Source organism: Notothenia coriiceps, unplaced genomic scaffold, assembly GCF_000735185.1.
Source record: "Notothenia coriiceps isolate Sejong01 unplaced genomic scaffold, NC01 NC01_scaffold00003087, whole genome shotgun sequence".
Taxonomy (NCBI): Eukaryota; Metazoa; Chordata; class Actinopteri; order Perciformes; family Nototheniidae; genus Notothenia; species Notothenia coriiceps.
In genome coordinates, this window is record NW_011335788.1 from 10,673 (window position 1) to 38,668 (window position 27,996).

The 27,996-nt window shown below is 38.6% G+C and overlaps 2 protein-coding genes and 1 long non-coding RNA gene across 5 annotated transcripts in view; all 3 read right to left on the reverse strand.

Annotated features, from left to right (window-relative positions):
* Positions 1–3,381, reverse strand: part of LOC104941056 (uncharacterized) — a 5,086-nt gene extending 1,705 nt beyond the window's left edge. The window contains exons 1-2 of the long non-coding RNA XR_797860.1: positions 3,069–3,381; positions 2,479–2,553 (exon numbers count right to left, since the gene is read on the reverse strand). This is a non-coding gene — a long non-coding RNA (uncharacterized lncRNA). The remainder of the gene's footprint in view (positions 1–2,478; positions 2,554–3,068) is intronic.
* Positions 3,382–8,587: 5,206 nt separating this feature from the next.
* Positions 8,588–18,826, reverse strand: gjc2 (gap junction protein gamma 2). 3 transcript variants are annotated; one of them, XM_010766098.1, is made up of 3 exons: positions 18,654–18,826; positions 13,000–13,127; positions 8,588–10,967 (listed from the first exon to the last, which is right to left on the reverse strand). In XM_010766098.1, exon 3 carries the CDS (start codon positions 10,936–10,938, stop codon positions 9,697–9,699), a length of 1,242 nt encoding a protein of 413 aa, XP_010764400.1. In that variant the 5' UTR covers positions 10,939–10,967; positions 13,000–13,127; positions 18,654–18,826; the 3' UTR covers positions 8,588–9,696. The 3 variants fall into 3 exon arrangements, with proteins under 3 accessions (XP_010764400.1, XP_010764399.1, XP_010764398.1); XM_010766097.1 differs by having other exon boundaries at positions 13,000–14,780; XM_010766096.1 differs by lacking the exon at positions 13,000–13,127 and having other exon boundaries at positions 18,654–18,825.
* Positions 18,827–22,435: 3,609 nt separating this feature from the next.
* On the reverse strand, positions 22,436–24,876 carry LOC104941058 (5-beta-cholestane-3-alpha,7-alpha-diol 12-alpha-hydroxylase). Its single transcript, XM_010766099.1, has one exon. The coding sequence runs from the start codon at positions 24,847–24,849 to the stop codon at positions 23,314–23,316; it is 1,536 nt and encodes a 511-aa protein (XP_010764401.1). The 5' UTR covers positions 24,850–24,876; the 3' UTR covers positions 22,436–23,313.
* Positions 24,877–27,996: the final 3,120 nt, after the last annotated feature.

Consider the following 27,996-nt stretch of genomic DNA (forward strand, 5'->3'; position numbering starts at 1 on the left):
TACAAACTTGAAGAAAACAGAATCATATAAGTACATCAGGTTTCATAGAGCTAAAATATTTCAAGTGCTACTCAACTGGCTTTAGATAAGCCAGTCCTTTATTAGTATATAAGTGCTTTGTTAATAGTTCTATCGCTCGAAGTGGAGTCGAAAGAGATGAGTTTTCAGTCTGAGCCGGAAGATGTGTAAGCTTTCTGCTGTCCTGATTTCAATGGGGAGCTCATTCCACCATTTTGGAGCCAGGATAGCAAACCCACGTGTTTTTGCTGATGGGAACTTGGGTCCCCCTCGCAGTGCGGGTGCAGCGAGCTGTTTGGCTGATGCAGAGCGGAGTGCACATGCTGGGGTGTACGGTTTAACCATGTCCTGGATGTAGGAAGGGCCAGATACATTCGCAGCATGGTACGCAAGTACCAGTGTCTTGAAGTGGATTCTAGCAGTTACTGGAAGCCAGTGAAGGGAGCGGAGGAGCGGTGTGGTGTGGGAGAATTTAGGAAGGTTGAAGTCCAGACGAGCCGCTGCATTCTGGATGAGCTGCAGAGGTCGGACGGCACATGCAGGTAGACCAGCCAGGAGGGAGTTACAGTAGTCTAGGCGTGAGATGACGAGAGCCTGGGCCAGAACCTGCGTCGCTTTCTGGGTCAGCTGGGGACGTATCCTTCTGATGTTGTTAAGAGTGTATCTACAGCAGCGGGTTGTTGCAGCAATGTTTGCAGTGAAGGACAGTTTGTTATCTAGGGTCACACCCAGATTCCTTGCAACAACAATTAAAGTGCAGTATTAAAAATGGGGGAGGCTCAAAAGGTACCATGTGAAATAAATAACATAATGTGAATCATTTCCATGTGTTGTGAAACTGTGAATGGATCATAGCATGAACCTACAAATTGAGACTTTCCCAGACTTTCTCTGTAAAAAAGAAGCGAGCCCTTTTTGCTGGAAAAATCCAAATGATGTAACGGTTGGGCAAGCTGCCTATGTCTTGCATCTACACAGATCCTATAGCGCCAACAGTGTGTAGCTAACGTAGAAAGCACCGTTTTGAGTGGATAACTTTGGCTATTTTCCAGAATCCCTGGGCTGATCTGGCTCATAAACTAGCTAGCTTCCCGTTTGTAAATTAGTTAATAAACTCATGTTACAAGCAATCAATGCATGATCAATGAAGCATAGTTAAGTTGAGCAGTGTTTCCTTCACTTAGATTTAAGACTATTTTTTGCAACCCTTTTTTTAGCATTTGGCTGATGCCCAAGATGCTAACTTTTCTTGTGCCTATGGAATGTTTGAACCAAATAAGAAACCCGATGTTTCGCGCAGCTCAAATCAGAAATAGTCTATAACTAAACATAAACGCATTAAAGCATCCGGAATGTTATAACATGGCATATATATATATTCTCTCATAAGTAGACGCAGTCTGATGTATAGCTATAATTAGAAAATTGCACAGCGAACAAACATTTTTAGAAAATGCTTTTTCAAATGGCAGTGGATGTTAGCTTAACATCTGGACCGTTTCACCAATTTAAAGGCTCTGTGTTTCCAGATCTTGCAAAATGGTGTTGATGACAAAACCTAAAGGCACAAATTGGTCTTCAAATTTGTATTATTTTGATTATTTGGCCACTTAAAAATGCCATTTATGTGTAAGCATGGGTGGAAGGGATGTTGCTTGTGAAAAATTGATTCAATTAAGACGTTGATGACCTCTGGGGCAAAATAATTGGTCATCATTCCAATACTACTGTACACTGAGAACTCTGGTGTGTTGTTGAACACACTACACAAAAAGGGGCATAGTGTTCAGAGTGTACAACATGGCATTTTCCAAACAAATGTGTTCTGAATTAAAGCTCACCTATTATGCTATATTTGAACAATATATTATAGGGCCATATCTATACAAAACATGTCTCTGAGGTGCTTTGCTCAAAATATCAAACAGATCACCCATTGTAGCATGCCTCATACCTATAACCTGTTACGAAAGTGCTGATTCTGGGTCGGTAGCTTCAAATATAACCCGAGCTGCTGCTGCCCACGCACCTTTTATATCCGGCTTAAATTACACATATTCTCTCTAGTACCGCGTTAGCTCTGAGTGTTAGCGATGCTTGCTAATGTAAATACAGACCATATTACTTGCAAAACACATTGCGCATCGTTTCTGGTACAACAATGTTTCTGATAGGGGACGATAGGTTGGGCCGTGGGCTGTATGAGTGCGACACACCATCAGACCTGCCACTAGTTTCCTAAAGAGGCGGGGCACTTTATAAATATGCACAGATACGGGAAATGGACTCTCAGTGTGTCATCTCTTTCTATACTGTCTTAAGTGCCATTAAGGACACCCGTGTAATTCATAATAACAGTAATCAAAAACACCAGAAAGTTCATTTAAAAGAATACTTTCAAACAAGTTCGATTCATTTTACTTTGTTCGTGATACTCATTAGGGCACAGTATGTACTTACCCACTGGGACAAATGGATTCTCCTTTGCCTTTCGCATGAACTTGGATTCATTCTCTTCATAATCAGACATCTTGACTAAGTAGCAGAAGAAAAAAGGAAAATTATATACAAATTTGACTTAGAGGTTTTAGCATTCCAGCTAATTCAGTACAGGATCCAATCCATCCATTGTTAGATTCATATAAACTGCGCTGTAAAACTTTATTAGAGTCTGGGGTAAGCTTCATGATGTAGCCTACATATTAGTAACCCACGCTTGTTTTTGACTCAATGTTCATATAGATCTAATGTCCATTTAACATGAACTACTAAAGGTTAAACATGAAGGGCAGAGAGTCAATAAACGACCTTTCTTGCTATTAGTATTATTATTCCCTGCATATTGTAAGATAGGCTATGTATAAACGATTATGTTATGCTAAGTAATACTGTTTTAAATGTGGAGCAATGTCAACATAAAATAAACACCGGAGGAATACACTAAATCAATCCAGATAGAGGACTTACACAATGGAGGACTTACGTTACTGTTTTAACAACAGAGAAAACATCCATTAGCCTACGCCACAGTTGGCAAAACAATGTCTTACCTGTTAACGGGATGTGTCGTCAAATGTTTCGCCTGAAAACAAATTGTCCCTAAAAATGTTTGGCAGTCTTCAGAGCTTCAGATCGCACGTAGTGTGGAGGAAGAGGCGAGCCGGCAACGTGATGTAACTACCGTACTGCGTAGGTCTGACGTCAGCGATGACACGCGTGTGTAACGTTCATATCACAAGACAAAATGGTAAAACAGAGAAAATCCCTTAAATTAAGTTCCGTATAAAATGTGTGTAGGTCCAGGCATTATTTAAGTCAAAGTTAAACTTAATACAATAATATATCCCCTCTGGCTGCATAGCATATGTTCGCTATTAGTATTATCATACGCATCTGATTATGCTCAGGCTACAGAGACTGATGGTGGTAGTGAATCTGATGTGTACCGAATGCAGCATCACTTGTACAACACACTCAGAAAATCAAAGATAGTGAAACAAATGTTGGGTACTACTTCCTGTCCGATCGGGGTGTAGTTTGTATCGCAGCTGTACTTCTAGCTGGAAATATTATACGTTAACACTTTTTCAATGTTAAATATCACACCCACACACTCTCTGGCCTATCACGTTTGTTTGCGCCTCTATAAAATCCCTTCTTACGTTCGTCCCTGCCTTACTGTTGTTTAAACGAAGGTGGAGGTAGATGGGGTTGAATACTCTTGTTTTAGTGTGGATCTTTGGGATGATGTAACAGAATGTTCAAATCGTTCTAGTATTAATGGCTGTACCGTGCACGTTTCTGAAACGTGCTGGTTCCTGGATGCGATTTAGATAGAGATGACATTAGGCTACTAATAATAAGAATATTTATGTTCGACATTTTTTGTTTTATGAGACACTTCACAATTACTTTAAAGGTCACCTATTATGTAAAAAAAAAATGTTCCTGTCTTTTATACATAACAAAATATTTGCTCACTTTTTGTACTGATCCATTTATATAAAAACCTGACTGAAAAATGAGCTGATCAGATTTTGGCCACTTTATACAGTAATGTCATAGCGATTTGTTGGCTTATGTAACCATTAGCCAATAACCAACCAAGGTCACACAACCTTGTCACCTGAATTTCCTCCTAGAGCAGTGTTTCTCAAACTTCTTCATAGCCTACCAAGGACCACTTAACCAATAAAAAAACACTCGCGGACCACCTAACTCCACAAATATCCAAAAAACACATCGTTTTTTACAAATCGCCTGAAAATAGTACAAACAAGTGGCACTGATGAAGGTGTTTATCTGGGCTATGTCATGAAATCAAAAGTGAAACTTAAGCTCGCTCCATTGCGGAGATATTCCCGCGAGAGTGCGGAAAACTTTAATTAATTAATTAATACAAAATGTGAAATGTTACAAATATACTCACGGACCACTAGGGGGCGCTCACGGACCACCAGTGGTCCGCGGACCACACTTTGAGAAGCACTGTCCTAGAGCACCATTGTGTTTTTTAACCAAATATCTCGCAGAGGGGAGTGGCTCCTTATTTTCATCCAAGTAAAAGACAGAATCAGCACTTTTGATACAGGGCTGAAACTGAGGGGTTTAAGGGTGCTACAATGAACGATCTGTTTGGTATTTCGAGGCCAAACACTTCAGAGACATGTTAGGTATATATCTGAGACCTATAATAAAGTAATGAAAAACAGTATAGGGGACCTTTAACTGATAGGCTACAAATCGAGAATCCTCAGATTTTTTTCTTGAAATTATCAAATGTTGCCGGCCAAGTTATATACTAGGAACTATTTATTGAAAAAACGGTATTTCCTTTTTTATAGAGATGCAGAATAAATATTTAGTATCTTCCCGGAAGAAACTTGAAACGTTTCTGCAGAGCGTCTGCTGTGTGTCCTTTCTTGAAAAGGACATTCAGAACAGCTTTGAAGCCCTAATGAGCCTGGAGTATTTCCTTTATACAATTATGGACTATCGGGTCCCACTGATCATGAACAAAGCCTTGATGTGTACTGTAGATTAAAGTAGACAGATAAAGTAGGAGTGCTGCAAACAACCAATATCTTCCAGACAACCTTCTGAGCACCCTGTTGTTTAGTGAAATGTAGTGCCATATCTCAGTGTAGCCTACTTCTAACTGATCCAACACATATGTCTTAGCTGGTCTGGGGAAGTAATAATGAAAATTACCAATTAATATGTTTACGCTAGCTTTTCACTTTGCCTTGTACCCAGACAAGGAAATAGAACTCAAATTCAAAGAACTGTCTAAAGCAAGCTGCATCAGTCAATAGGAACAAGCCTGAATGTATCTTTTACTGTTAATGTTGTTCATGAAGCCTTAACCAAGTTAGATCCTAAGAAACCGGCTGGCCCGGACAACGTAGAACCTTTCTTTTTAAAGATACAGTAGCTGCAGATTTTATTGCTCTTCATCTCACTAATCTTTTTAACCTCGCCCTCAACACAAATGCAATTCCAAAAGTATGGAAGTCAGCTTATGTCTTGCCTTTAGGGCGACTGTGGCTGTGAGGGAGTGCGGTCGTCTTTCAACCAGAAGGTTGTGGGTTCAATCCCAGCCCATGCAGTCAACATGTCAATGTATCCTTGGGCAAGCTACTTAACCCTGAGTTGCTCCCGATGGCATGGCCAACAGTGTGTGAATGTGTGTGAATGTTAGGTCCTAGAGTAAGGTACACTGCTCTGTATGAATGGGTGAATGACATGTAGTATGTAAAGTGCTTTGAGGGGTCTTAAAGACTGGATAAAGTGCTATATAAGTACAGTCCATTTACTAAAAGGAGGGGAGGCAACTATTTTAAATAACTATAGACCAATCTCTAAATTGTCAGTTCTGGCGAAGGTGATCGAACGCCTAGTGAGTGAACGAGTAAAGGAGTTTTTATGTAAAAATAATATCCTGTCTAAAAATCAGTCAGGCTTCAGAAAGCAACATAGCACCATCACTGCGACAATGAAGGTGGTGAATGACATTACGAGTATTTTAGATAATAAGCAGAGTTGTGCAGCTCTATTTATTGACCTTTCCAAAGCGTTTGATACCGTCGATAATCGCATCTTAAAGCAGAGGCTACTCAGTATAGGCATATCCAGCCATGCAGTGGGGTGGTTTGTGAACTACCTCTCTGAAAGGTCCCAATGTGTTCACTTTGATGGGCTGTCTTCTGAGTGGTTGAACATTGCTAATGGTGTTCGTCAAGGTTCTGTTTTAGGTCCACTTTTATTCTCCATCTACATCAACAGTTTAGGTGAAAATGTGAATGAAGCTACTTTACATTTTTATGCGGACGATACCGTGATGTACTGAGCAGGTCCCTCCATTAAGGAGGCTGGTGTTAAATTACTAATTTAACACCAGCCTCCTTAATGGAGGGACCTGCTCAGTACATCACGGTATCGTCCGCATAAAAATGTAAAGTAGCTTCATTCACATTTTCACCTAANACTAACAGATAGGTTTCTGCTGCAGGAGCTTTTGGCTAATGCTTTGTAGTCTAGTAACAGTACTTCAAAAGTTACTAAGAAATGGTCGGATAAGGCAGGATTATGCGGTTCGACTAATTGTTGCTCAATTTCAATACCATAAGTCAGAACAAGGTCGAGAGTTTGATTATAGCAGTGGGTTGGTTTATTTACACTCTGACAGAAACCAACAGAATCTAATATAGAGTTAAATGCAACAGTAAGGCTATTTTTATCATCGTCAACATGAATATTAAAGTCACCTACGATAATTACTTTAACTGTTTTAAGTACCAAAGCTGATAAAAACTCAGAGAATTCTGATAAGAATTCTGAATAAGGACCTGGTGCACGGTACACTGTAACAAATAAGATTGGCTGCAAAGTTTTCCAGGTCGGATGCGTAAGACTGAAAATGAGGCTTTCAAAGGAGGTATAATTAAATTTTTGTTTAGTATTGATAAGTAAACTTGAGTCAAAGATGGCTGCAACTCCACCTCCTCGGCCCGTGCCTCGGGCAATATGAGTATTGATATGGCTGGGGGAGTGGCCTCATTTATGCTGACATATTCTTCATGTCTCAACCAAGTTTCAGTGAGACAGCATATATCAATATTATAATCTGATATTAAATCATTTACCAATATTGCTTTAGATGCTAGAGATCTTATGTTTAAGAGACCACATTTAATCTTCCTGTTTTGTTGCACTGTAGTAGTTGTTACATTGACTTTTAGTAGGTTATTATGTATGACACCTCTATTAGGTTTTACCTTAAATTGTCCTTGGGCAGACACACACACCGTTAATATTGGGTATTTAATTGGGTTCGGGATTCCTATGGATGACTGCCTAGGAGAGAGCGCAGAGAAGCGTGTAAGACTGCGACTCTGCCTCCTGGTCTCAACTCCAGTTTGTCATGGATTAAGTCCACAAAGCCCTGAAATGTTTGCCGAAATGAGATTTGCACCTTCCAAAGTAGGATGAATGCCGTCTCTCTTAATCAGACCCGGTTTTCCCCCAGAAGGCTGTCCAATTATTTACGAAGCCCACATTGTTAACTCTCTTCAGCTGATGGGCGACAGCAGAGTGTTCCTTCCTATTGTAATGCAGGGTTGAGGCGCGTGAGACCTGTGTAACAGGTTGAGTTGAGCAGATCTGAGATTTAAAATCTCTCAGAAATCGCAGTTTTAGCTACAATAACTACAGAACAATTATACAGAGTAGAATAAATGAAACAGAGAAGTCTATTTAAACAAGAATATAACTTACAGTCATTGCTGAGTCAGTAGGTAGTGTCCTCACCGGGTCAAGATGCACACTGAGTTATTCAGATTTTAAATGCACTATTTGAATGATTTTTAGCTGAGGGTTTACTAACTCACGCTGTTTGCACTTCGCGCAATCAGCAGAGTGTTCCTGCCTATTGTAATGCAGGGTTGAGGCGCGTGACCCACTGAGACCTGTGTAACAGGTTGGGTTGAGCAGATCTGAGATTTAAAATCTAACTCATTTAAAAATGAGTTATATGCAATGAACCTCTCTAATGTAGGTTAGGTTTCTTTGTCATGTTTCTGAGTACCACATCTGGTGCTACTTATCCAAAAAATGTATGGGTCCAAGAATGTTTTTCTTTTTTCTACAGCCGATTTTTTCACATTTACAGTACAACCTAAGCCTTGATTTGATTTTTTGATTCTGGAAAATAGGTGCTTTTCCATTTTTATAGAATTTTCCCACATTACTACATTGTGTAGGTTTTAAACATTTTATCGCCCTCCTGCACCAATGCTTTACTTTATTTTACCGGTAAGTATAGTTTACTGCTACACATATTTCCAAACTCTTCTTGGAATAGATACTTAAGACAACTTTTCTTTGGTCAGCAACAGATAACTTAAACATGTCTTATCTGGAGCATGACATAATCACATAAGATATAATACATAAATAATTCATTTACAATTTGACAAAGATTTTTGTTTAGATTTTGATTGGATCTGTTTCTGAGCTTTAACAAACTTACAAACACTCAATTGCTGTGATGAAGCAAAAAGGCACATCAGAGGTTTCACATACGTTTATTTCTTCATGAATAAAATACCAGAACAGTCTTTAAAAGTTTGAGGCACTTTGAAGTGTGACTACAGTGAAGGCAGGATTAAATATTACTCATAAACCAATTTTAGAAACAAATATCATCTGTGACAGAAAAACTGAAATGGTCATTTTAAAGACCAAGCATGCCAAAACATTAGATAAAATGTAGAGCTAATTTCCTAGCTAAGGGTGGGATTTCCCAGTTTCAAAGCATGCATCTGCTTCAAATTGCAGAAAATCAATATTTCGTTTAACAAATAATTAGATTTTCTATTAACTTACCTTTTCCCCATTTAAACGGCAAGGCTTTGAAAAATACAGAATATATAAAGGCTTTGCACGCAATTGACTGAAAATCATCACAACTTAACAGATGTCTACCAAAAGAGCATACAGTGACAGAGCCCGGTTTCATTATCTTTATCAAAACATTTCACATTATCTGCTTCCAGCAATGCTCATCCATACTACATCCAAAAATATTTCTCTAAATATTAAACATGCATCTTTCCAAAGTAATCATCATTCTTCGGAAATGAGTCATTGTACATTTGTACAGTGCTTTTCACTGCATTTTTCAATTAAGTTAGAGGGTACAATCACACACTTACAAAGTTAGAGTTCTCTTGAAGAATCCAGTTCAGCGGCAGTCAAGGGTAGACCAGATAAATAGCCCCAAGCAGTCAGTTTATACTTTTAAATGTTAGCTGGAATTAAATACATTTAGCTGAGTACGCACATGTTATCTCCAAAAGCTATGGCAAGCACAAAATGACAGGCTACAGTAAAAAGGAAGTTTTGTGATAATGGATTTTATAGTTTCTATATGTACTTCTGAATTTAAAATGTGTGTATTATACTCTGTTCTCCCGTAGGGATCGTCTAAGTCGCATCTCTCTCGCACAAAGACACACACACACACACACACACACACACACACACACACACACACACACACACACACACACACACACACACACACACACACACACACACACATCCTGCAGCGGTGTCACAGTGAAGTCCTTGAGTCCGAAAAGTTTTAACTGTTAATTTATTAAATTAAACGTGTGGCTATATCCAGACAGAGGTCTTTCCATTTTTAACAATAGTTGCAGCCTTCTCTGTGGCTAACTTTGGCCTTGCTCCTTGTTTCTCCTGGACTGTATTGACTCGATTTTGCTCTGCCATAGTGCCCCCAGATATAGGACTACTGGTCCTGGAGGTCTGCTGGATGGTTTTAGTTTGATATGTTTGAAAGGCCATGTCAAGCTGCTCCTGGGCAACACGTAGGTGCCGGTGTAGGCTTGCTAAATCAGAAGGAATGTTCTCATCTGGGCTGGTGCACTGCTGCTCCTGGGCCACATTGGCCATGTTCTGCTCGTGGGTGACGAGGCTGTTGGGGATCCTGGTAGGTTTGTCTGTCTTCATCACAAGGTTATACCCCGGAGGGGAGGCTGGGATGTTTCGAGAAAACGGGTAGCCATAGGACATCCGTCGGTCCCGGTTCCTCTTAATGCGAAGGGTGTCCCGAAAAGTGCCGATTCCTAAGTGAAGCATCTCACACACATTTAGCACTAGACAAAGACAGCTTACCACATACATGATGAGAAGGAAGATAGTTTTCTCTGTGGGCCTGGAGATAAAACAGTCCACTCTGTGTGGACAGGGGACCCTGTTGCATACATATGAAGGACTAACTCGAAAACCATAAAGGAGATACTGTCCTGCAAGAAAAGCAATTTCAAAAATAGCTCGCGACATGAGCTGAAGAACGTAGATTCTCATCAGGCCTTCTTGCATAATTCTTCGGCGGCCATCATGTTTTTGTGGCTGCGCTGGTTCAGTCTTGGCCTCCTGCACCTCCAGTGAATCCTCAAAGATCATGGGCTCAGCATCGTCGTCTTCATCCCCCTCTAAGACATCGTCCAGATGGTGGCTTTCTCTCCATCTGGAGTGAGGAGTACGCTTTTTTCTGAGCCTGTGAAGCTTCTTGCGATCCGCTTCTGAAATCCGGGCTATCTTGTGGATAGCGTAACCCACGTACATGATAGAAGGAGTGGAGATCATGATGATCTGGAAGACCCAGAAGCGGACATGCGAGAGAGGGGCAAAGGCATCATAGCAGACATTGTCACAACCTGGCTGCTTGGTGTTGCAGGTAAACTTTGTCTGCTCATCCGAGTAGATGGACTCTCCTCCGACCGCTGTGAGCACAATGCGGAATATGATGAGCACAGTCAGCCACACTTTCCCCACAAAGGTGGAGTGGTGGTGGATCTCTTCCAGGAGACGAGTGAGAAAGCTCCAGCTCATGTTGCTCTCACAAGCTTTTCAACTAGAATCTGTAAAGTGAGAATGAAGAATTAATTAGGATCCGTGTAGATTGAAGAATTTACATTCAGTAGGTTATGAGTTAAAGATGGATTCAATGTTTTAAGGAATTGTCATTTTGAAATAGGAATGACAGAGATTGTCACCTTGTAGTATTATTATATTCTTCTCACATTTGTATTCTGTATATCAATTGCGTCTGCTGTTTCTGTCTAACTAAAGCAATTTCGAACTAGCGCTGAAATGAACCATTATTTTCATTATCTACAGTATGTATCTGTACATTCTTATCTTGTCTATAAAATGTCCTAAATCCAAAATGCAACTGCTACTTTCATACTTTAAATGTCTTTTTTTCTCCCACAACTCCAAAACTCAAAATCTTAAAGTTTACTATCACACATTACTAATAAAACCTGAAAATATTCACATTTGAGATACGTTTCTGCTTTTTGTCAAACATTAACTGTATTAAATTGCACAATAAGACTTGATGTAGAAGAGACATTTATTTTCAATTGTTTGCACAGCCAAACACAAGACAATAGCTTGTGTTGATTCATGTCGGGAAGCAGGGTGATGTCATTCAGTCACCCTATCTAACACATGCAGTATTTTTATAAAATCATCATCTTAAATAGATAAATAAACAATTAAAGAAAAAAATATGAAATGGGTTTTAAATGAGCAAAAGAATAGCAGGGGAAAGAGTAAAAAAAGAAAGAGAAAAACATTTTGTCCGCCGTGCACACACCAAACAGCAACAACAACCCTTTGGAGCTTGGACCGTTTTGAACACAGAATACTAAAAGAGGCTGAAAAACACATAATGGAAATGACATAGCTCTGAAAAGCGCATTCTGGTAGAAGAGCTCACCCTCAGAAACATACTGTATTCAACGTTTCAACACGATGACATGACATGAGACCTCACAGAGTCAACTCTCTGACTCTGTGAGGTGAATAAGGCTACGCTGAGCAGACAACATATCGCTTCTGTCCGCTCATTCATGGGGCAGAGCGAGCTGCAGAGTTCAACTTGATCTCATGACTGCGGCACTGTTTTCCCTGGCTTGGGATGTGGCATCTCGCCTGCCATCTGAGTAAACAAGAGAGGTTTGTTGCTCTGCCACGAGGCCTTCCCTCAACATCAGGCACTGCTGATGCTGGGGAAGGGTACAGCCGCATGGAGGCAGATGGCACCTATGGTGTGCGACTCATGTCTGCCCCAGGATGGCATGACAAGAGCTACACTGAGGAGTTTTAAGTTCCAACTGATCTGTTGTGTGTCATAGCATCAACATCATACCCTATCATTGGGAATCTTGAGATATCTGCCTGCTGTTAATGTGTTTTGCAAAGTGTCAATTTTCACAGTCTGTCTTACATTTTCAGTTTTTAACAAAGTCTTTCCTGAGAAGGGATCTGTAATCTTAGTGGGACTTGTGAGTTTATTAAAAAAGGATAAGATTTTAGTGAAGAAAAAGCAGCATCATGTTTGGGTTACGATTTTTTGTTTAACGCGTCTCGGTTGAGACTGTAGAAAGCTGTAGAAATGTTTTATTTATATCCTTTATAGGGAAAAATATAGTTTTAGGATGGATATGTTTCACTAATGCAAGCTACAGTGGTAGTTGTATTTACAGAAAATACACATATTTAATGAACACCTTGACTTATGATATTTAAATTCACCAATAGGGAAACACTTATAAAAAACATTATGTAATAAGGTTGAATAAATTAGACTTAAGTCTTAATTGTAAGAACGGGTGTTTCATAATCAATGAAGATGCAGGCTTATTAAAAGGCAAATGATTGCGTTGTTTGTAACTGTAAATAGCTTTGTCCTTATCGCAGAATATAAATAAAGGACTGTTGCAGTGTCAATAAATTATCTTTCAGCAGAATACATTTTAGACACAGGGTCTTCCACACAGTCCACAATTTTACTGTCACAAAATGTGCATTTTCCATGATATGACTAAACAAAAACTATAATACCGTTTCATAAGGAGACAGTCAATAACTGAAACAACCCACCTGGAAAAGTTGCAAATGCATTTCCCATCCTCAAGGTCTCCTTTGCCCTCTCTAGATGTCCCCTGCACAGTCTGATCCCTGGGATACCGCTTCCATCCTCATGTCCTGACCTTTTCCGTTATTGATAACTTCCAGAATGTCAAAAACAAAACAAAAAGGGTGAACCTTTCAGACTAGACTTTCTAATTATTCCGTTTTCCCACTCTGTGAAGAAGTGAGGTCTCGCCGCTGTGAATGCCTCACATTCTGGCTTGTGTCTGGTTTCTATTACACCAGCCTTCTGCCCAAGAAGGAAGTATAAAAAACAGAGAGGCAGAAAAAAATCCTCCTCTGGCAAGTGACCCTTATCCAAGGGTTCAGACTTGAGGATATCGTACTGCAGATTGAAATGAACACCCAGCTGAGGGAGCGTGTTAACCGCAACACAGTCAACCTACCCCCCAATGCTCATGTGCAACATTTTTAATACAGATGATGAGGGTCTCTATCTCTCTCTCTCTATGGTTTCTCTACTCTGTCTCTCTCTGTCTCTCCCTTTCTCTCTTCATCTATCTATGTCTTAGCTTCTTGTAGGTTAATGTCTACAGGCTTTGCTTATACAGCAACAGCAGTATCTACTTGTGAGGTGAAGGGTGATGTAAATAGTCATGGCACACTTCTCACACATTTGTAAAAATGCAAAAGGTAATTTAAAGCTTCCGTCTGTCTCTCTAGAGCTTTCTCTCGTCTTAATCGTGAACACACAATAGAACGCATATCACCCACTGTAAATGTAGATGACCACAGTCTATATTATTTGTCAATTACATAACAGTTTAAAGTGTGTGTCAGTTATGGAAGAACAACTTTGGGGAGAAAAAGACACAGAGTTTGGGGACAGAAGTGTCACTGAGACATAAGCCACCTTGCCTCAGTGCAGATCCGTTAGAATGTAACCAGCAGGTACACTCAGTCATATCAAGTGTCATAATATTTAGATCTTCCGTCCAGGCAGATGGCCAGATAACAGAGCAGTGGACAGGTCACTCTTAGCACTCCTGCTACACGTCTTTTCCGACTTCATGTTTATACCTTCAAGGTATCTCTCTCTCTATCTCTCTCTGTCTCCCTTTTCTCTCTCACTCAGACACACACACGCACATACTTCTTTACATTTGAAAAATAACACGACAAAGTGCAGATGAGGAGGTGATTCATTCAAGATTAAAAACGGAAAGGAATTTCTCCATCTCTTTATTGTGTGTGCCAGACTTATCCGTCACATTTGGGAAGGGATCTAAAGTCAGCTACTCTTAATAGAGGACAGATAAACGTGTGTGTGTCTGGCTTGTGTTAATTAAATGTGTCTGGTCATTGTCACAGCGACCATATTATTATAATGTTACTTTCACAAGGCCCTCAATAACCCTAAATTATGACCTGTGTACAGCTATAAAGCCAAGAATAACGTTCAACAATACCTGAAGGCCACCATCAGGCAGATCAAACTTTCAACTCTATTTCTTAAATGATGATGAAAAATGGCTGTGCTTTAATATATGTTTTGGATATTAGACTGTCTTTAGGTAGATAGCAAAGAAATCTGCAGTGAGAAACAAGCACGTCAGAAGTCTTTAGATGCATTTAGATCCTGTTAGTGTTTGAGTAATTTGTGGTCGAAAGAAAGCTCTGAGAGCCAGCCATCTGAGCCTCCCGGACCCTTCCTCCTGAGGCCGGCCTTCAAGGCTCCCCTTTCCGTCTGACTGAGGAGATGTGGCATGGCGAGCACCCCTGGTGCAGCACTGAAGAAAAGAAGACAGGGAATGCTGCTGGAATGACTAGAGCATTTGGGGTTTGGACATGTGCTATCCCTAAGGGACAGATAAGCACGTGTTTTCAAGTTGCAGTGCATTTCTTTCCATCCAAAATCTTTCCGTCATCAAAACAGCACAGATGGTCCAGTGGAGATGGTTGTTGAGTGAACATTGGACTTAAAGTTGTTTCTCCAACATTTGGTAGAACTTGTGGGGGTTTAACATGTACACTCAGTGAGGTGCCACTATCCTCTACTCTAATTGATACAGATTATATTTACACATGTAAAACTACCAAGGTACTGCAATTTATCCTAGTATTTACATTTTTGTGTTAGAACATCGTTTACCATTTTTATTATTGGCAAATACAATAAGTAACTTTGCCAAAAAGGGAATAATCAAGCAAAAGATTGATCTTCCAACTATTATTTGGTCTTTGAAACTGCATTTAAACGCTTGAAATGCTCACAGTTACTTTAAGCAAAGGCAAAAGTGCACAAACAATGCAGTCAAACCAATGACTGTCTAGTTTTAAATGTGTTGTCACTGTGTCCTCTGACAATTCAGGCTGTTCTAGCTTTGGGAAACTCTAGGTCATGCTGATAAATATTGATTGGATTGCCCAAAGCAAGGAAAATATAACAGTATTACCCTGTAAGACATTGTTTGACATTGCTCTTGTCACAAGGACTGGCATCATGTGAGCCAAATATGAATGTTTAATATTCATTAGGGTTATGGTTATATTTAGCGTTAAATGTAATATAGAGCAGATGTTGTGTCAGTTGTGGTAGCATCTGGAAGACACACACAACTTTAAAATAATCTAACATGACAGCTGACAGTTAAAGAAAAACGTACTTTTAAGACAAAATTGAAGAAAACTAATCGGCAAAATATTGTAGTCCACTTGCTACAATCTTTAAGAATCAATGCCATTTTTAAAACTTACTTTTATCACAGACATATTTTAACACACAACATGTTTGTTTTTTTATTCCCAGACTGTTTCACCTTTAGGAGGTCACTGCGAGCTGTGAGGGTTTGCAGCGTAGCCGAGTGTTGAAGTGATGCAACATGGAGGAGTGAACATCTCGACATCTCTCCTTGGCCGCCACCAATGTCATCACAAGAGTTTTATCCACATGTATTTACTGAACAAAGTTGATGCGAGCAGACTGGGGGCTGTGGAGGTCTGTGTTTATGTAACAGATCAAGCTCCACCATGTGACTTCCATGTCCCCCCCCCTCAGAGAAAAGAGTGACACAAGACACCAGAGCAAAAAAATGCAACTTGGTGCTTGGACTCCTTCTCTCTCCCATCTCTCCTACTACTATCATTAAACTGCTCTTACCAGGCTGCAGGGGGCTATCCCATGGGCAGCCTGACAGTGGTGGCAGTCCCATCTCATTTGTTCATTTTTCTCCCAGTTTCTCAGCCAAGCCTAACCTACCCCCAGGGTTAGTGCGTCCCGTGCCAGTTTGACTAAGGCTGTACTCCACTGAAGCGACTGAGATGAAAAGCCTTGAGGTGGATGCCAACAACTTCTCTCAGCCAGGGCAATGCGTCTCCCACATGAACACAGCAACTTGTATTGAAAATTAGCCTCGCCACTACAGTAAAGCGAGGGAGTGTGTGTAAGGGGGTTAGCTGTCTTTTCCTACAAATATTTTACATATTATCTTCATCCCATACCCTGAATTTATGTAACAGGAGAAAATTAGGACATATAGCAATATTTTAATAGTCTTAATACAATTAAATGTCTATTATCTGTCTTAGAGAGAGTTTCCAGTTTACTGCCCTACAACAATCTATCTATTCTGGTAGTAAAGAAAACCTGTTTTACACATCAGTGACGTTGCTTAACATTTATTAGCTTGACCTGTAAACTTAACATCAAGTGCTCAAAATGAGTGTCTCATTAATGTTTATAACATACGTAGGAAAGATTACAAGGCTAACTTTTTTCTAATGGTCAGAGTGAGAGCTTTATTTTTTACAGAAATGTTTTAAACAGTCGAAAAGTGTGCAACTAAAAGACATGATTAATTGTTGGCTACATTGGGACCATGTTTGGTTATATTACTGGCAAAGTTATATGAAAATATAGTTCAGTGGAAAGCGAATATCTGATTTAGATAGCTAGAAGATAGTTATGATATGTATTTATGATGAGTCACAATAGTTTACAATTGAACACTACTAAACATACAGTACGATAATCAAGATGTGGTAATAAGTTTACAAGATGTAGATACTCTATTTATTGCTTGTTTTATTCTCCGTCATCATTTTTACACTCACTTGCAGATCAAGTTTTCCATCAGGGCAGAACAATTCCAACACACAACTACCCAAAAACAAAGCTGTGCTTGCAGTGCTGGAGGGCCTCAATCTTTGACATTATCTTGTCTAAACTGGCTATGTCATGGGCTGATCTGGGGCAAGCCCAAAGGAGCAGCAGACCTGGTTAGGGTCATTTGGACTGCCAGAGATAAGTCTACTGCAACTCCTTCATTCAAGACGTCTTAGTGCCGTTAACCTTCTCCAACTCAGTGTATTCCTGTGGCAACACTGCAGGATTACGCTGATAACAGCAATATACCATTATGGGATACAGTTATTAAGCCGATGATAAGACAAGACAATCTGCAGAGCAAAAGGCACGGGCTATATATTTAAAATTCTGCAAAATATTAACTTTCAAGGTCAATGTTTATGATTTGTGCAAGGATGGTTTTGCGTTTACTAAAAAGAAAAATAACACCTTGAATAAATATAAATTCTGGATTTTATGTTTGCTTTGAAATCTTGATTTTGTACGTAGATTTTACAAATGTTCTCTACTTTAGTTAGTGGGCATTTATATCCACCAGATGGCATTCATGTATTTAATTGATAACAGACTCCTGGAAAACATTTCAACATGTTTGGCTCATCCTGACTCCCTGATAACCAAACATATGTGAAGACTGTTTTTTGACCCAGGCATGAGGATAACAACCTTGTCATTCGGAGAAATTACTAAGTTGACAATAGGTGGAAGCAAATCCACGTCAGGTTGTCATAACTACTAAAAACACCTCTGAATCACTCACTTTCTGAGGGGGTATCGTAGCATTTACAGGCATTCAATAAATACCACTAAGATAGTAGAAGAGTGTCAAACACTTTATATAGGAACAGGAAGGGTTGTACAGTGGCCCATTGTTTTAGGCTTTTGTGAATGGTTTCCTGTTTGTGGCTCTCAACTCTGTATCATAGAAATAGATTATTTGTCTTTCTGTTGGTTAAGATCTTTCACAATATGTTTTTGTTTAGTTTGCTTTTTAGGTATAAGCGGTACCATTACAATTTATCGGACAAAAATAAATAAATTATGTTAGTGTTTAATGGTTTTCAATAACCATGTATCAATATGAGATTTATTTGCTCATATCATTTGTCAATGTCTACTTTTGTAATTAAATAACAGACCAGAGTCAGGTAGAAGTCAAAGGATAAAATACAAAACACCAACACCACGTGAGACATTAACACTGTGTGATACTGTATAATTTGAATGCAATGGCATTCAAAATAAACCCCTCGGTATGGTGTTAATCCCCACTTCGAGTCTCTTTTACCTCCCTCTATTAAAATTGTGAATTCAAATGCTTAGATCATGTTTTGGCAAGTGTAACAAGCAAAACCTCCTTTTTTCTACAATCTGAAGTTGCATATTTCTTCATTGAACTAAAATACTATGTAATGTAAAGTGAAATCCTTTGTCTAGGCCTATATAGCCAAAGACAACATACAAGAGAAGCAATACACAGCACAGAGTAAAAGAAAAACAATAGAGCAGTACATACCTTTCCATGCAGATAAAGCAGGATCTGATTCTATAGTTTCTGTAGGCTCGTCCTGGGCTGGCATCCAGAGGCATCGTATCACTGCTCGAGCTCAGAGTCAGGATGAGAGACAATGGGTCATTTTTCTTCAAAACCCCTCTCCACCAAGTACAGGCAGAACACTCAGGAGGCCAGCTTCCTGCCAAAGGCCCTATTGTTATCCGGCCCACCCGCCTCCATTTCCATAACCACTGACTGTTTATTTATTTAACTCAAGGGTGACACCTACCCCATTCATATTCCTAGATATTAGCAGAGAGGTAGCTATGGACCCCCGAAACCTTGCTTTCCTATATACATTTTTGTGTGGGTGTGCATGCAAAATAACTACCAAGATTATCACCAGCGATGTTCATTGTTTCCAGGAGGGGTTGGCTGGGGGGTGGGCGGTTAGTTAACATCAACACGATGCATGTGCTGAAGATGGGTTTTTAAATGTTATTTTTCAAGGCTCTGAAGCATTGCGCAATCGTTTTCCTCAGAGGGCTGTTTTTTTTGTCAGGCGATAGAAATATTGTTATTGTAAGTATTTTTCCACATGTGCTATGGCATGCCAAAAAACATGTTGATCAGGAATGATGTCATATAATTTCTTTCATCATATTTGACTCCTTGTCCTCTTTACGATTGTGTGCAAGGCAATAGCTTATTTTGTTTAATCTTGCTTTCATGCTGCACTGGTTACATAAAGATCTGAACAGTGGGTGACCAGCGGCAGCACTGTTATTTTTTAATCCAGTGGACTTTCCATTCCCCAGTTTAACAAAAGGTTTGGCTGGACAGACATGGTGTGGGGTAATTATTGTCAAAGATCAATGCCTTACAAAATGGCTTGGGAGGAAAACGTTTTTCAAATTGATGACACATTTACAAAACTTTAGGAGATGCCCATTATAACTGTCCTTTTCAGTATGATGAAATGACAAACATCAGATGCAGCTAAATAAAAGTCCAAATAGAAACCTGGCAGTGTACTGATTAATGTAATCTCTGCAAACTCAAGGCATTGTTTATTTTAAAGTTAAACATTACCAACAGAATGAAGTATCTGCTCTGGTGAAATCCAGCCTGATTAGGTATGTAAAGTTAAAACATTGTTCATGTTGTTTTAAAAAGTTAACTAAAAAGTTCAAGGTTGGAGCTTTTGCTCATAAATAACCAACTTTAGGATACTGGATTTCAGATAGAAAGATTTGAAATCACGTTTGGAACTCTTTAGAAGTGCTGAGATACTGAATTTAAACCTCAACCTTTAAACATATAATAAAGATAAGCAAGGCATACCAATATATCTTATCAGCATGAAACCTATATAGCTGCTGATCATCATGTCAGTAAACTAGGAATGGTGTGTAAGACAAGTTAGATGAGAAATCTGCCTGTAGGTAAAGAATGAAATACAACCAAAGTGATGATGGAGGCGTGTGGCACAGTGGATAGAGCATTGGTGTTCGAATCAAGGGAGCACAGGTTCAAACCCCACTGCAGTCAGCATATCGTTGTCTTCCTGGGAAAGACACTTCACCTCAAATTGCTCCTGTGGGGATTGGCCACAGTGTTGAGTATGTAAGTCGCTTTGGATAAAAGTGTCTAACTAGTAGGCCTAATGATAATTAATGTGTTGAAATGTTTTAAGCATTGTGGTAGGTTCTGACGGACAGTATCCTTATGTAATGTAGTCTGATCAAAGTGGTCGAAATTATTGGATTTTCATTGAAACAATCAAATCAGCCCAGATACATCTGTGAAAATCCCTAAAGAATCCAAACAAAGTGGTGCTGCATGTGTCCAAAATGTTGAAGGATAGCTAGTTAGCTCACAAGTAGCTCACTTAAGAGCTAAAGTTGTTACAAGGAATCTATGCCTTGGCTTGCAGTGTTGATGTTACAATTAAGTTAACTATTTTGTCAGAGGAGACATGACCAGATAACAGTTTATTATGTAAGTAATATGATGGCTGGCTAATGCTACATAACGTTGGCTGATGCTAAAAAAATAGCTATAGGCCTATGTTTGGTTGCCAGTTGATATATGTATCTTTGACCTCACTGCAATTTTGATTCTTTCATCTACTTTGACTGAAAATAAAACAAATATATCATAAAGTATGCAAAACTGGCTCATTCAGCTGACAAACACAAATATCAACTCTTAAGCCAACATATTGCTAAGCTAATGTTAGCATCAACCAACCTTAACTAATGCTGTCAGGTAATATTATAAGTTTGGCAATTATTATAGTTTTACAAAAGATGGTATTTCCGGCAGGCTTATCCAAAAGTTCTCTGTTCCTGAGCCCTTGTGTGATCAGTTCCTTGAAATGATAAAGAGACATGTGGAAAGCATTAGTACCAGATGTGTGCATGTTTGTTTCTGTGTGGGCCTTCCACATCAAAGCAGCTGTTTAACAAAGTTGGAATGCAGGGTGATATTCATCTTTCTCCAGAATGTCAGTTTTGGGCCCTTTTTAAATGTAATTTAGTTGTGAAAACAACTTTCGCATGTAATGCTCTCGTCCCGTAGAAAAACAAAACTGCAAACCTCTTCTTATGGTTCAAAAGCAATATGTAAGTGAATGTAAATGTGAAATTCAAAATGTGGCCAAAGCAATTCGTCTTCCTCCAAACATTTAATTATTCCGGTTATACATGCCATGTTTTCTCATATCCTATAAATAAAAAAGGAAACCTAATACTACTACTCCTACTACTCCTCCTCCTAATACAACAACTACTACTACTGTACTACCACTACTACTACTACTACTAGCAGCAAGGGCTCTCAACTTCAGACCCCAAACTTCTCCTTCCTCCTTTCATATCTTCACTAGCACACCTGAGTTCCATAAGGATAAAGAAGGATAAAGATTTCTAACATAGGCATTGTACCTATTTGCTAACTACCCAGAGATTTGGTCCTTTGGCTTGGCTTGCATGCATTGATTTAATGTTGCCTTGAAAGAGGAGCTCATTTAGAACACTGTGGTAGGGTCATGTAAATAAAAGGGAGGATTGGGCAATGGAGAGGCTATCTGGACCCTTTCTCTTTGTCGTAAACAAGAACGATACAAAATAACAATTATAAATAAAATACTCTATTAGTGATGATATTTTAATTAGGTAACACTTTATTTGGTAACACTTTATTTTGATAGTCCATAGTTAACACTCTATAAGTCATCAGTTGACATTTAGTAGCATGTCAACAGTGCATCAGTTGACATTCAACAGCACCGTTCAAACCGACAAGTAACTAAGCATTAGTTGATGATCAACAGATAAGCAACTAAAGTTCAGTTGACTATTACATTAAGCATTAGTTGATGATCAACAAATAAGCAACTAAAGTTTAGTTGAATATTACATTAAGCATTAGTTGATGATCAACAGATAAGCAACTAAAGTTTAGTTGACTATTACATTAAGCATTACTTGATGATCAACAGATAAGCAACTTTAGAGTTTAGTTGAATATTACATTAAGCATTAGTTTATGATCAACAGATAAGCAACTTTAGAGATTTTAAGCAAGATTTAGATTTAGATTTAGTTGCTTATCTGTTGATCATCAACTAATGCTTAGTTACTTGTCGGTTTGAACGGTGCTGTTGAATGTCAACTGATGCACTGTTGACATGCTACTAAATGTCAACTGATGACTTATAGAGTGTTAACTATGGACTATCAAAATAAAGTGTTACCCTGTGGGTTCATCAAATAAACGATCTTTGTAAAACATTTAGTGTTCATTTTGAAGTTTATTATTATTATTATTATTATAGTAAATACAATGTTATTATTTGTTCATTGTAAAAGTTATGTTGTCACTTTTTCCCAAATCGTAGTGGAACAAGTATTTTAATCATTGTTTTGTATTACAACAGCAAGATATAATATATTGGATTGCAGCACAGCAATTACATAAATATATCTATTCCCATTCTTATTACTGAATGGCTTACAATTATATTCTATGCAGTTTGGAACATTGTATTATTTCTGTGGTTCAACAATCAACACAATAATCCACATTCTCCACCACCAACTTGGAAACATAGTATAATTGTATTAAGAATATTGGTAAACTCCTTCAGTTTTCAATTAGGAAGATAAATGTAAGATATGAAACCTAAATTGCATAAAAGAAATAGGCATATCATTACATTTCCAGGTGACACATATGAACTCTAAAAATAGTTCAAACTGGTCAAAATTCAGATTTTGTAAATACATGTGTTTTTGTGTATCAATATATTTCTACGCCAGTCACATTGATCATCAATGTGACCTTTTGTTATTTGGGTGAATTACATGCGTCATTTGAGGTCGGAACTTTCCAGAATAAAACCCAACCTTGACCTTCTATTGCAACAAACAGAATGACGTTCCAATCAAGTTCATGACCTACATATACAACAGCAGCTAGATAACACCGGCACTTTCTTCTTTTTTTTACTCACCCCTGTACAGACATCTAATACAATTCAAAATTGGTACAGTATGAAAACACAAATAGCCCTTAATACTAGAATCACAATTTTCCTAAGTAATTTTCAAAGTACTTACACTGATGTCTAAAATCAGGTAACATTTAATCAGAAAGATGTTAACCATTGCTTCGTTTAATATCTGAGTCTGTATCGAAACTGAACATCTCTGTCGGGTTGCATTGATCCAAAGCCCCATCGCTTGAAGTCGATTCCAGGTATCATCTCATCGGGTTTCTTCAGCTCAAACTCAAAATAAACCAACATGAGGAAAACAAACTGTTTCAGCTCATTGGTAGCAAAGAAACGCCCAGGACACATGGAGACCCCCGCACCCCAGGGCATGTTGTAGTACTTCACCTTCTTTCCTGCTTTGTAGAAATCAGTTTTCTTGGTCCCGTCTGGATTGAGAAAGCGGTCATATTGGAATGCATGTGGGTCAGGGTGGATCTCTGGGTCAATGTGAACGGCACTGTAAGGAAAGGCTGCCATTCTGTCCCCCTTTCGTAGGAAGTATTCACGCCCATCAGCCATCTTGAGGGTCATATCCTGAAGCACTGCTCTGGTGAGGACAGGTGCAGCAGTGAGTCGGAGGGTCTCTTCTACAGCACTGTCCAGGACTGGTGTTTTCATCAGCATTTCACGGGTCAGGTTTACTAAAGGCCCACCACGTTGGACAACTTGCCCAAATTCCTTCAGAAGTGTATCTACTTCTTCCTTCACTGCTGCCATGGCTTCTGGGTGTTTCATGAGGAAAAGGAGCAGCCAGAATGCAGAAGGCCCTGTGTTGCCCTGAGAGGCCCAAAGAAGCACAAACATGTATCTGCTTCTCATTGTCTCCTCTGAACCAATCTCCTCTGTGGCCTGCTGGATGTCCCACAACCAACGACTCACATTGTCCCTTGACTTTATCTTCTGCACTGATACACTGTCCAAGAAAAATCCCATTAGCCTCTCGACTTCCATCCTTTGCCTTGGCAGCAGGATCCCGTAGGCCAGGTTGGGAAAGAGTTGGTCATATTTACGAAACTCGTAAAATAAGGCTTGTGAATCAACTCGGTCTTTCTCTTTGGCTTTCCTCTCATTTCCTTCTGTGTTGTGTGGCTCATTACCAAATAGAGATAAGTAGCCGGCCCTGAAGACAATATTATAGCTGTAATTAAACAATCCCTCATCTATCCAGGTTCCTTCGTCTGCAGATGTGCCTATGTTGTGCAACATTAGGTTCTGCAAATTACTCATCATGGCTTGTGTCATTACTTCCAGACCATCCCCCTTGAGGTGCTTGTTGCTAGCCAATTGTAGAATTTGGTGTCCGTTCTCTACCGCTTTGTAACCAAACACTCTGTACACCAATTGAACAGCAAACTTACTGAAGTCCAGTTTTTCTCTGCTCTCCTTAACAAGCGACCCAAATGAAAGAGGGTCCTGAAGGAATGTAATATAACACCCTCCCAGCTGTACTGTGAACACATCGCCATGCTTTTGCTTCATCCTCTCCAGGAACTTCAATGTGTTCCTGCGAAACTCTAAGACATGACCCAGCCAAGGTATGAGCCCCTTATCCAAAGGGGGTTCTCCTGGTCTCCGTTGTCGAAAAACCCCGAGAAGGTACAGCCCTCCCAGCAGAGCAGCAAGAAAGGCAAGAAGAATCGGCAGCAGCAGCCCCATGACTGATTTCTCTGAAAGGCAAACAGGGAGTGAAAGGTAAGGTTAACATCGTTCATGATATTGGCTACTGACTTTTGCTCCTCCCTTTTCCACAAACTGCAATCTCAATGTTTTTCCTTTTAAGCAGGAAACAATTAACTGGTCATAAAAACTAACCAAACACATGGTCTGAATGAAACATAAATAAATCATTGGTATGTTACAAATATGGCCTCAAACAGGCAACATAACAGTCCAACGTGTCAACAATTTGAGTATCCTGTAATGTGTTTGATGAAACACTATATTTAGCTACACAAAAAAGTACTCACAAGAAAATAATAATTACACTTTTTGTTAGCACATGTAACAAAAACATTCCTATTAACAATTTTTCTCTGTCTTGTTTTTGGCAAAGAGAAAGCGTCCAGATAGGCTCTCCATTGCCAACTTGCCCCTCTATCTTTTAATACCATTTTGTAACCACAAGGTGGCACTATGGGTACAGCAGTCTTTGTAAAACAATCACAGTGTGACTGTGAAGTGATTATCATCCCACACAAATTCATCTCTTTAGGTACTTCTAACTTTATCTTTAAAAAGTAAACTTGTCTTTAAATACAGTGCTGGGCTCCTTTAAGAGAAATATATATATTCTCATATACTCAATGGCAGAAAATTATATTTTCATGCCGTTTAGGACATTGTATTTTCACTGTGCTAAAAAATAAACCCAGTAACAAGTCACTCTACAGTTCATTCAATCAAGGAAAATGTAATTTATTTCTAGTGTTTTGGTGAATTAAGCACTGGAGGTGCAGGGGAAACATCTTAAAACGTAATGATTAAGAGTAACTGCAAAATCATGCAAAAACATTTGAGCTGCTCTGAATAACCCAACACTTTATTCATTCAGCGCCCCTCACTTATGAACATTACAGTTTGTACCAGAGTGTACTCCTCTACTCAAAGTGACTATTACAAACTCAACTATGCAAAGCATGGATGTATATAGAGAAGACACAGATGCAAAGATAAATTTGGTTGTTATACTCTGTTATAGGCTGTCTTGCATTTTTTTTTAAATGTTTTCGATTTACAGCCCAACATGTCCTACCAGGCTGGAGATTCATACCCACAAAAACAATAAAATAATAATTCAAAAAATAATAACAGCAGGGAGACACCTTCGGGGGATGTGAACATGTTTTAATTATAATTAATTAATTAATAATACAATTTAAACAAACGAAAATGGAATAAATAAAATAATAATATAATAGATAATACAATGATAACAACTCACTTATAAAGATTTAATATGATAAAAAATGTTTTACTAAAACAAAACAAATAAAGTAATAAAAAAAAAAATCGTTGATTCAAAAGCCATACCTTAAACAGACGTTATTAGATTTGTACAACCATCAGAGGAAGTGTTAGGAGATGTGTGAATTTTTTTTTTTTTCTTTGAACATGCACATGACATGACATGACACCAGGGGTGTCAAACTCAAGGCCTGGGGGCCAAATCCGGCCCGTGACTTCATTTGTATGTGGCCCCACAAGAGCTTGCAAAGAATGTTATTTGTTAATTATATGGTTAAATTATGATTTACAGAAGCAAGTTGCCAATAAACTACATGTCCCACAATGCATTTCAAATTTGACTTTTTTCACAGAATTTTACTTTTTTTCTTCAAAATATGCCTTTTTTCTTAGAATTTGCCTTTTTTCTCAGAATTTGCCTTTTGTTTCAAAATGCACTTCTTTTTTTTTAAATGTCACTTCTGTTTTTCAAAATGTCACTTCTTTTTTTAAATGTCACTTCTTTTTTTCCAGAATTTGGCTTTTCTTTTAAAATCATTTTGTGACCTTCTCACTGAAGAGACTTGCAATTATTTGCCCTAGACTTCTGCTTTCAGATGTAGTTAATTATGAAGTTATTACCCTATCTGATAATAATCCAATGCAGAGGCAATAATGTAATATAATACATTATTTTATATGTATATTTAGATATGTATTTTTATATAGTCTTACAGTTACAACCAGCCCTTTGAGAGCAGCCATAATGCTGATGTGGCCCGTGATGAAATTGAGTTTGACACCCCTGCTCTGAGGTTAGGACCGCCTACCTCATTGGCATACGGAAATAAATACATGTAAGTGAAAATAAATGTAGAAATACATTAAATATATATAACTTATATGTTTTTATTTATGTCCATTTTTATTTCGACATGTATTTATTTATTCCTGTATTTACTTCCACATTTATTTATTCTTGTATTTTTTTATTCCTGTTTTCATTTTTTTTTTACATGTTCTTTCCTCCATACCTGTGAGCTCGTTATGTGCATAAAGGTACAAATTCCTTCAAATCACATCACAGCAGAACCTTTAGTTGCAGATCATTGTTTTAAAAACACATATGTGGTCCAGAGGTCTATGCATTGGTTTTTCCTGCATGAGGTGCTGGAGGTTCATCACCTGGGGGAGGGACATATTTTGTCTTCTGCTATGCTGATGTCAAATCTGGAAAAAATTGATCCCACCACTTTTTCAAACAAAGTGCATGCACCCCTTTTTATGGTATGGACAATAAGTTGTTTCTTTATTTATGCCTTTATGACGTTTTTTTTAGTGGGTATGGTGCAGCTACAAAGATAGGTTAGCCTTTTAAATTAAGTATTTCATTTTTTTAAAAGTGTTTTACCTGTCATCTTGGTGACTGACATGACAAATTTCATTTCAAACCTTTATTTAATCAGATTGGTCCCTTTAGATCATAGATCTCTTTTTCAAGGGAGACCTGCAGCATATAGATTCCAAATGAAACATAAAACAATAAAGGACATCATACATTATATTTACAGGATACATTTACATAGATATAGACATTTATAAGTGCCCATAGTATCAACGAGCATTTCATTTAGCCTAGCTTTAAAAACATGCAGAGGAATGAGATTCCTCAGTTTCAATTCTTGCTGTAGATTGTTCCAAGCAACTGGAGCTGCGCACATAAAAGCAGTCTTACCAAGACAGTCCTTGCTCTTGGCACATCTAACAATAGTACATCATGCGATCTCAGACAATAGCTGCTAGGAACCCTGATGACTCTCTTCCAAGAATAATGATAAAATGATTCCATACAGAAATAAA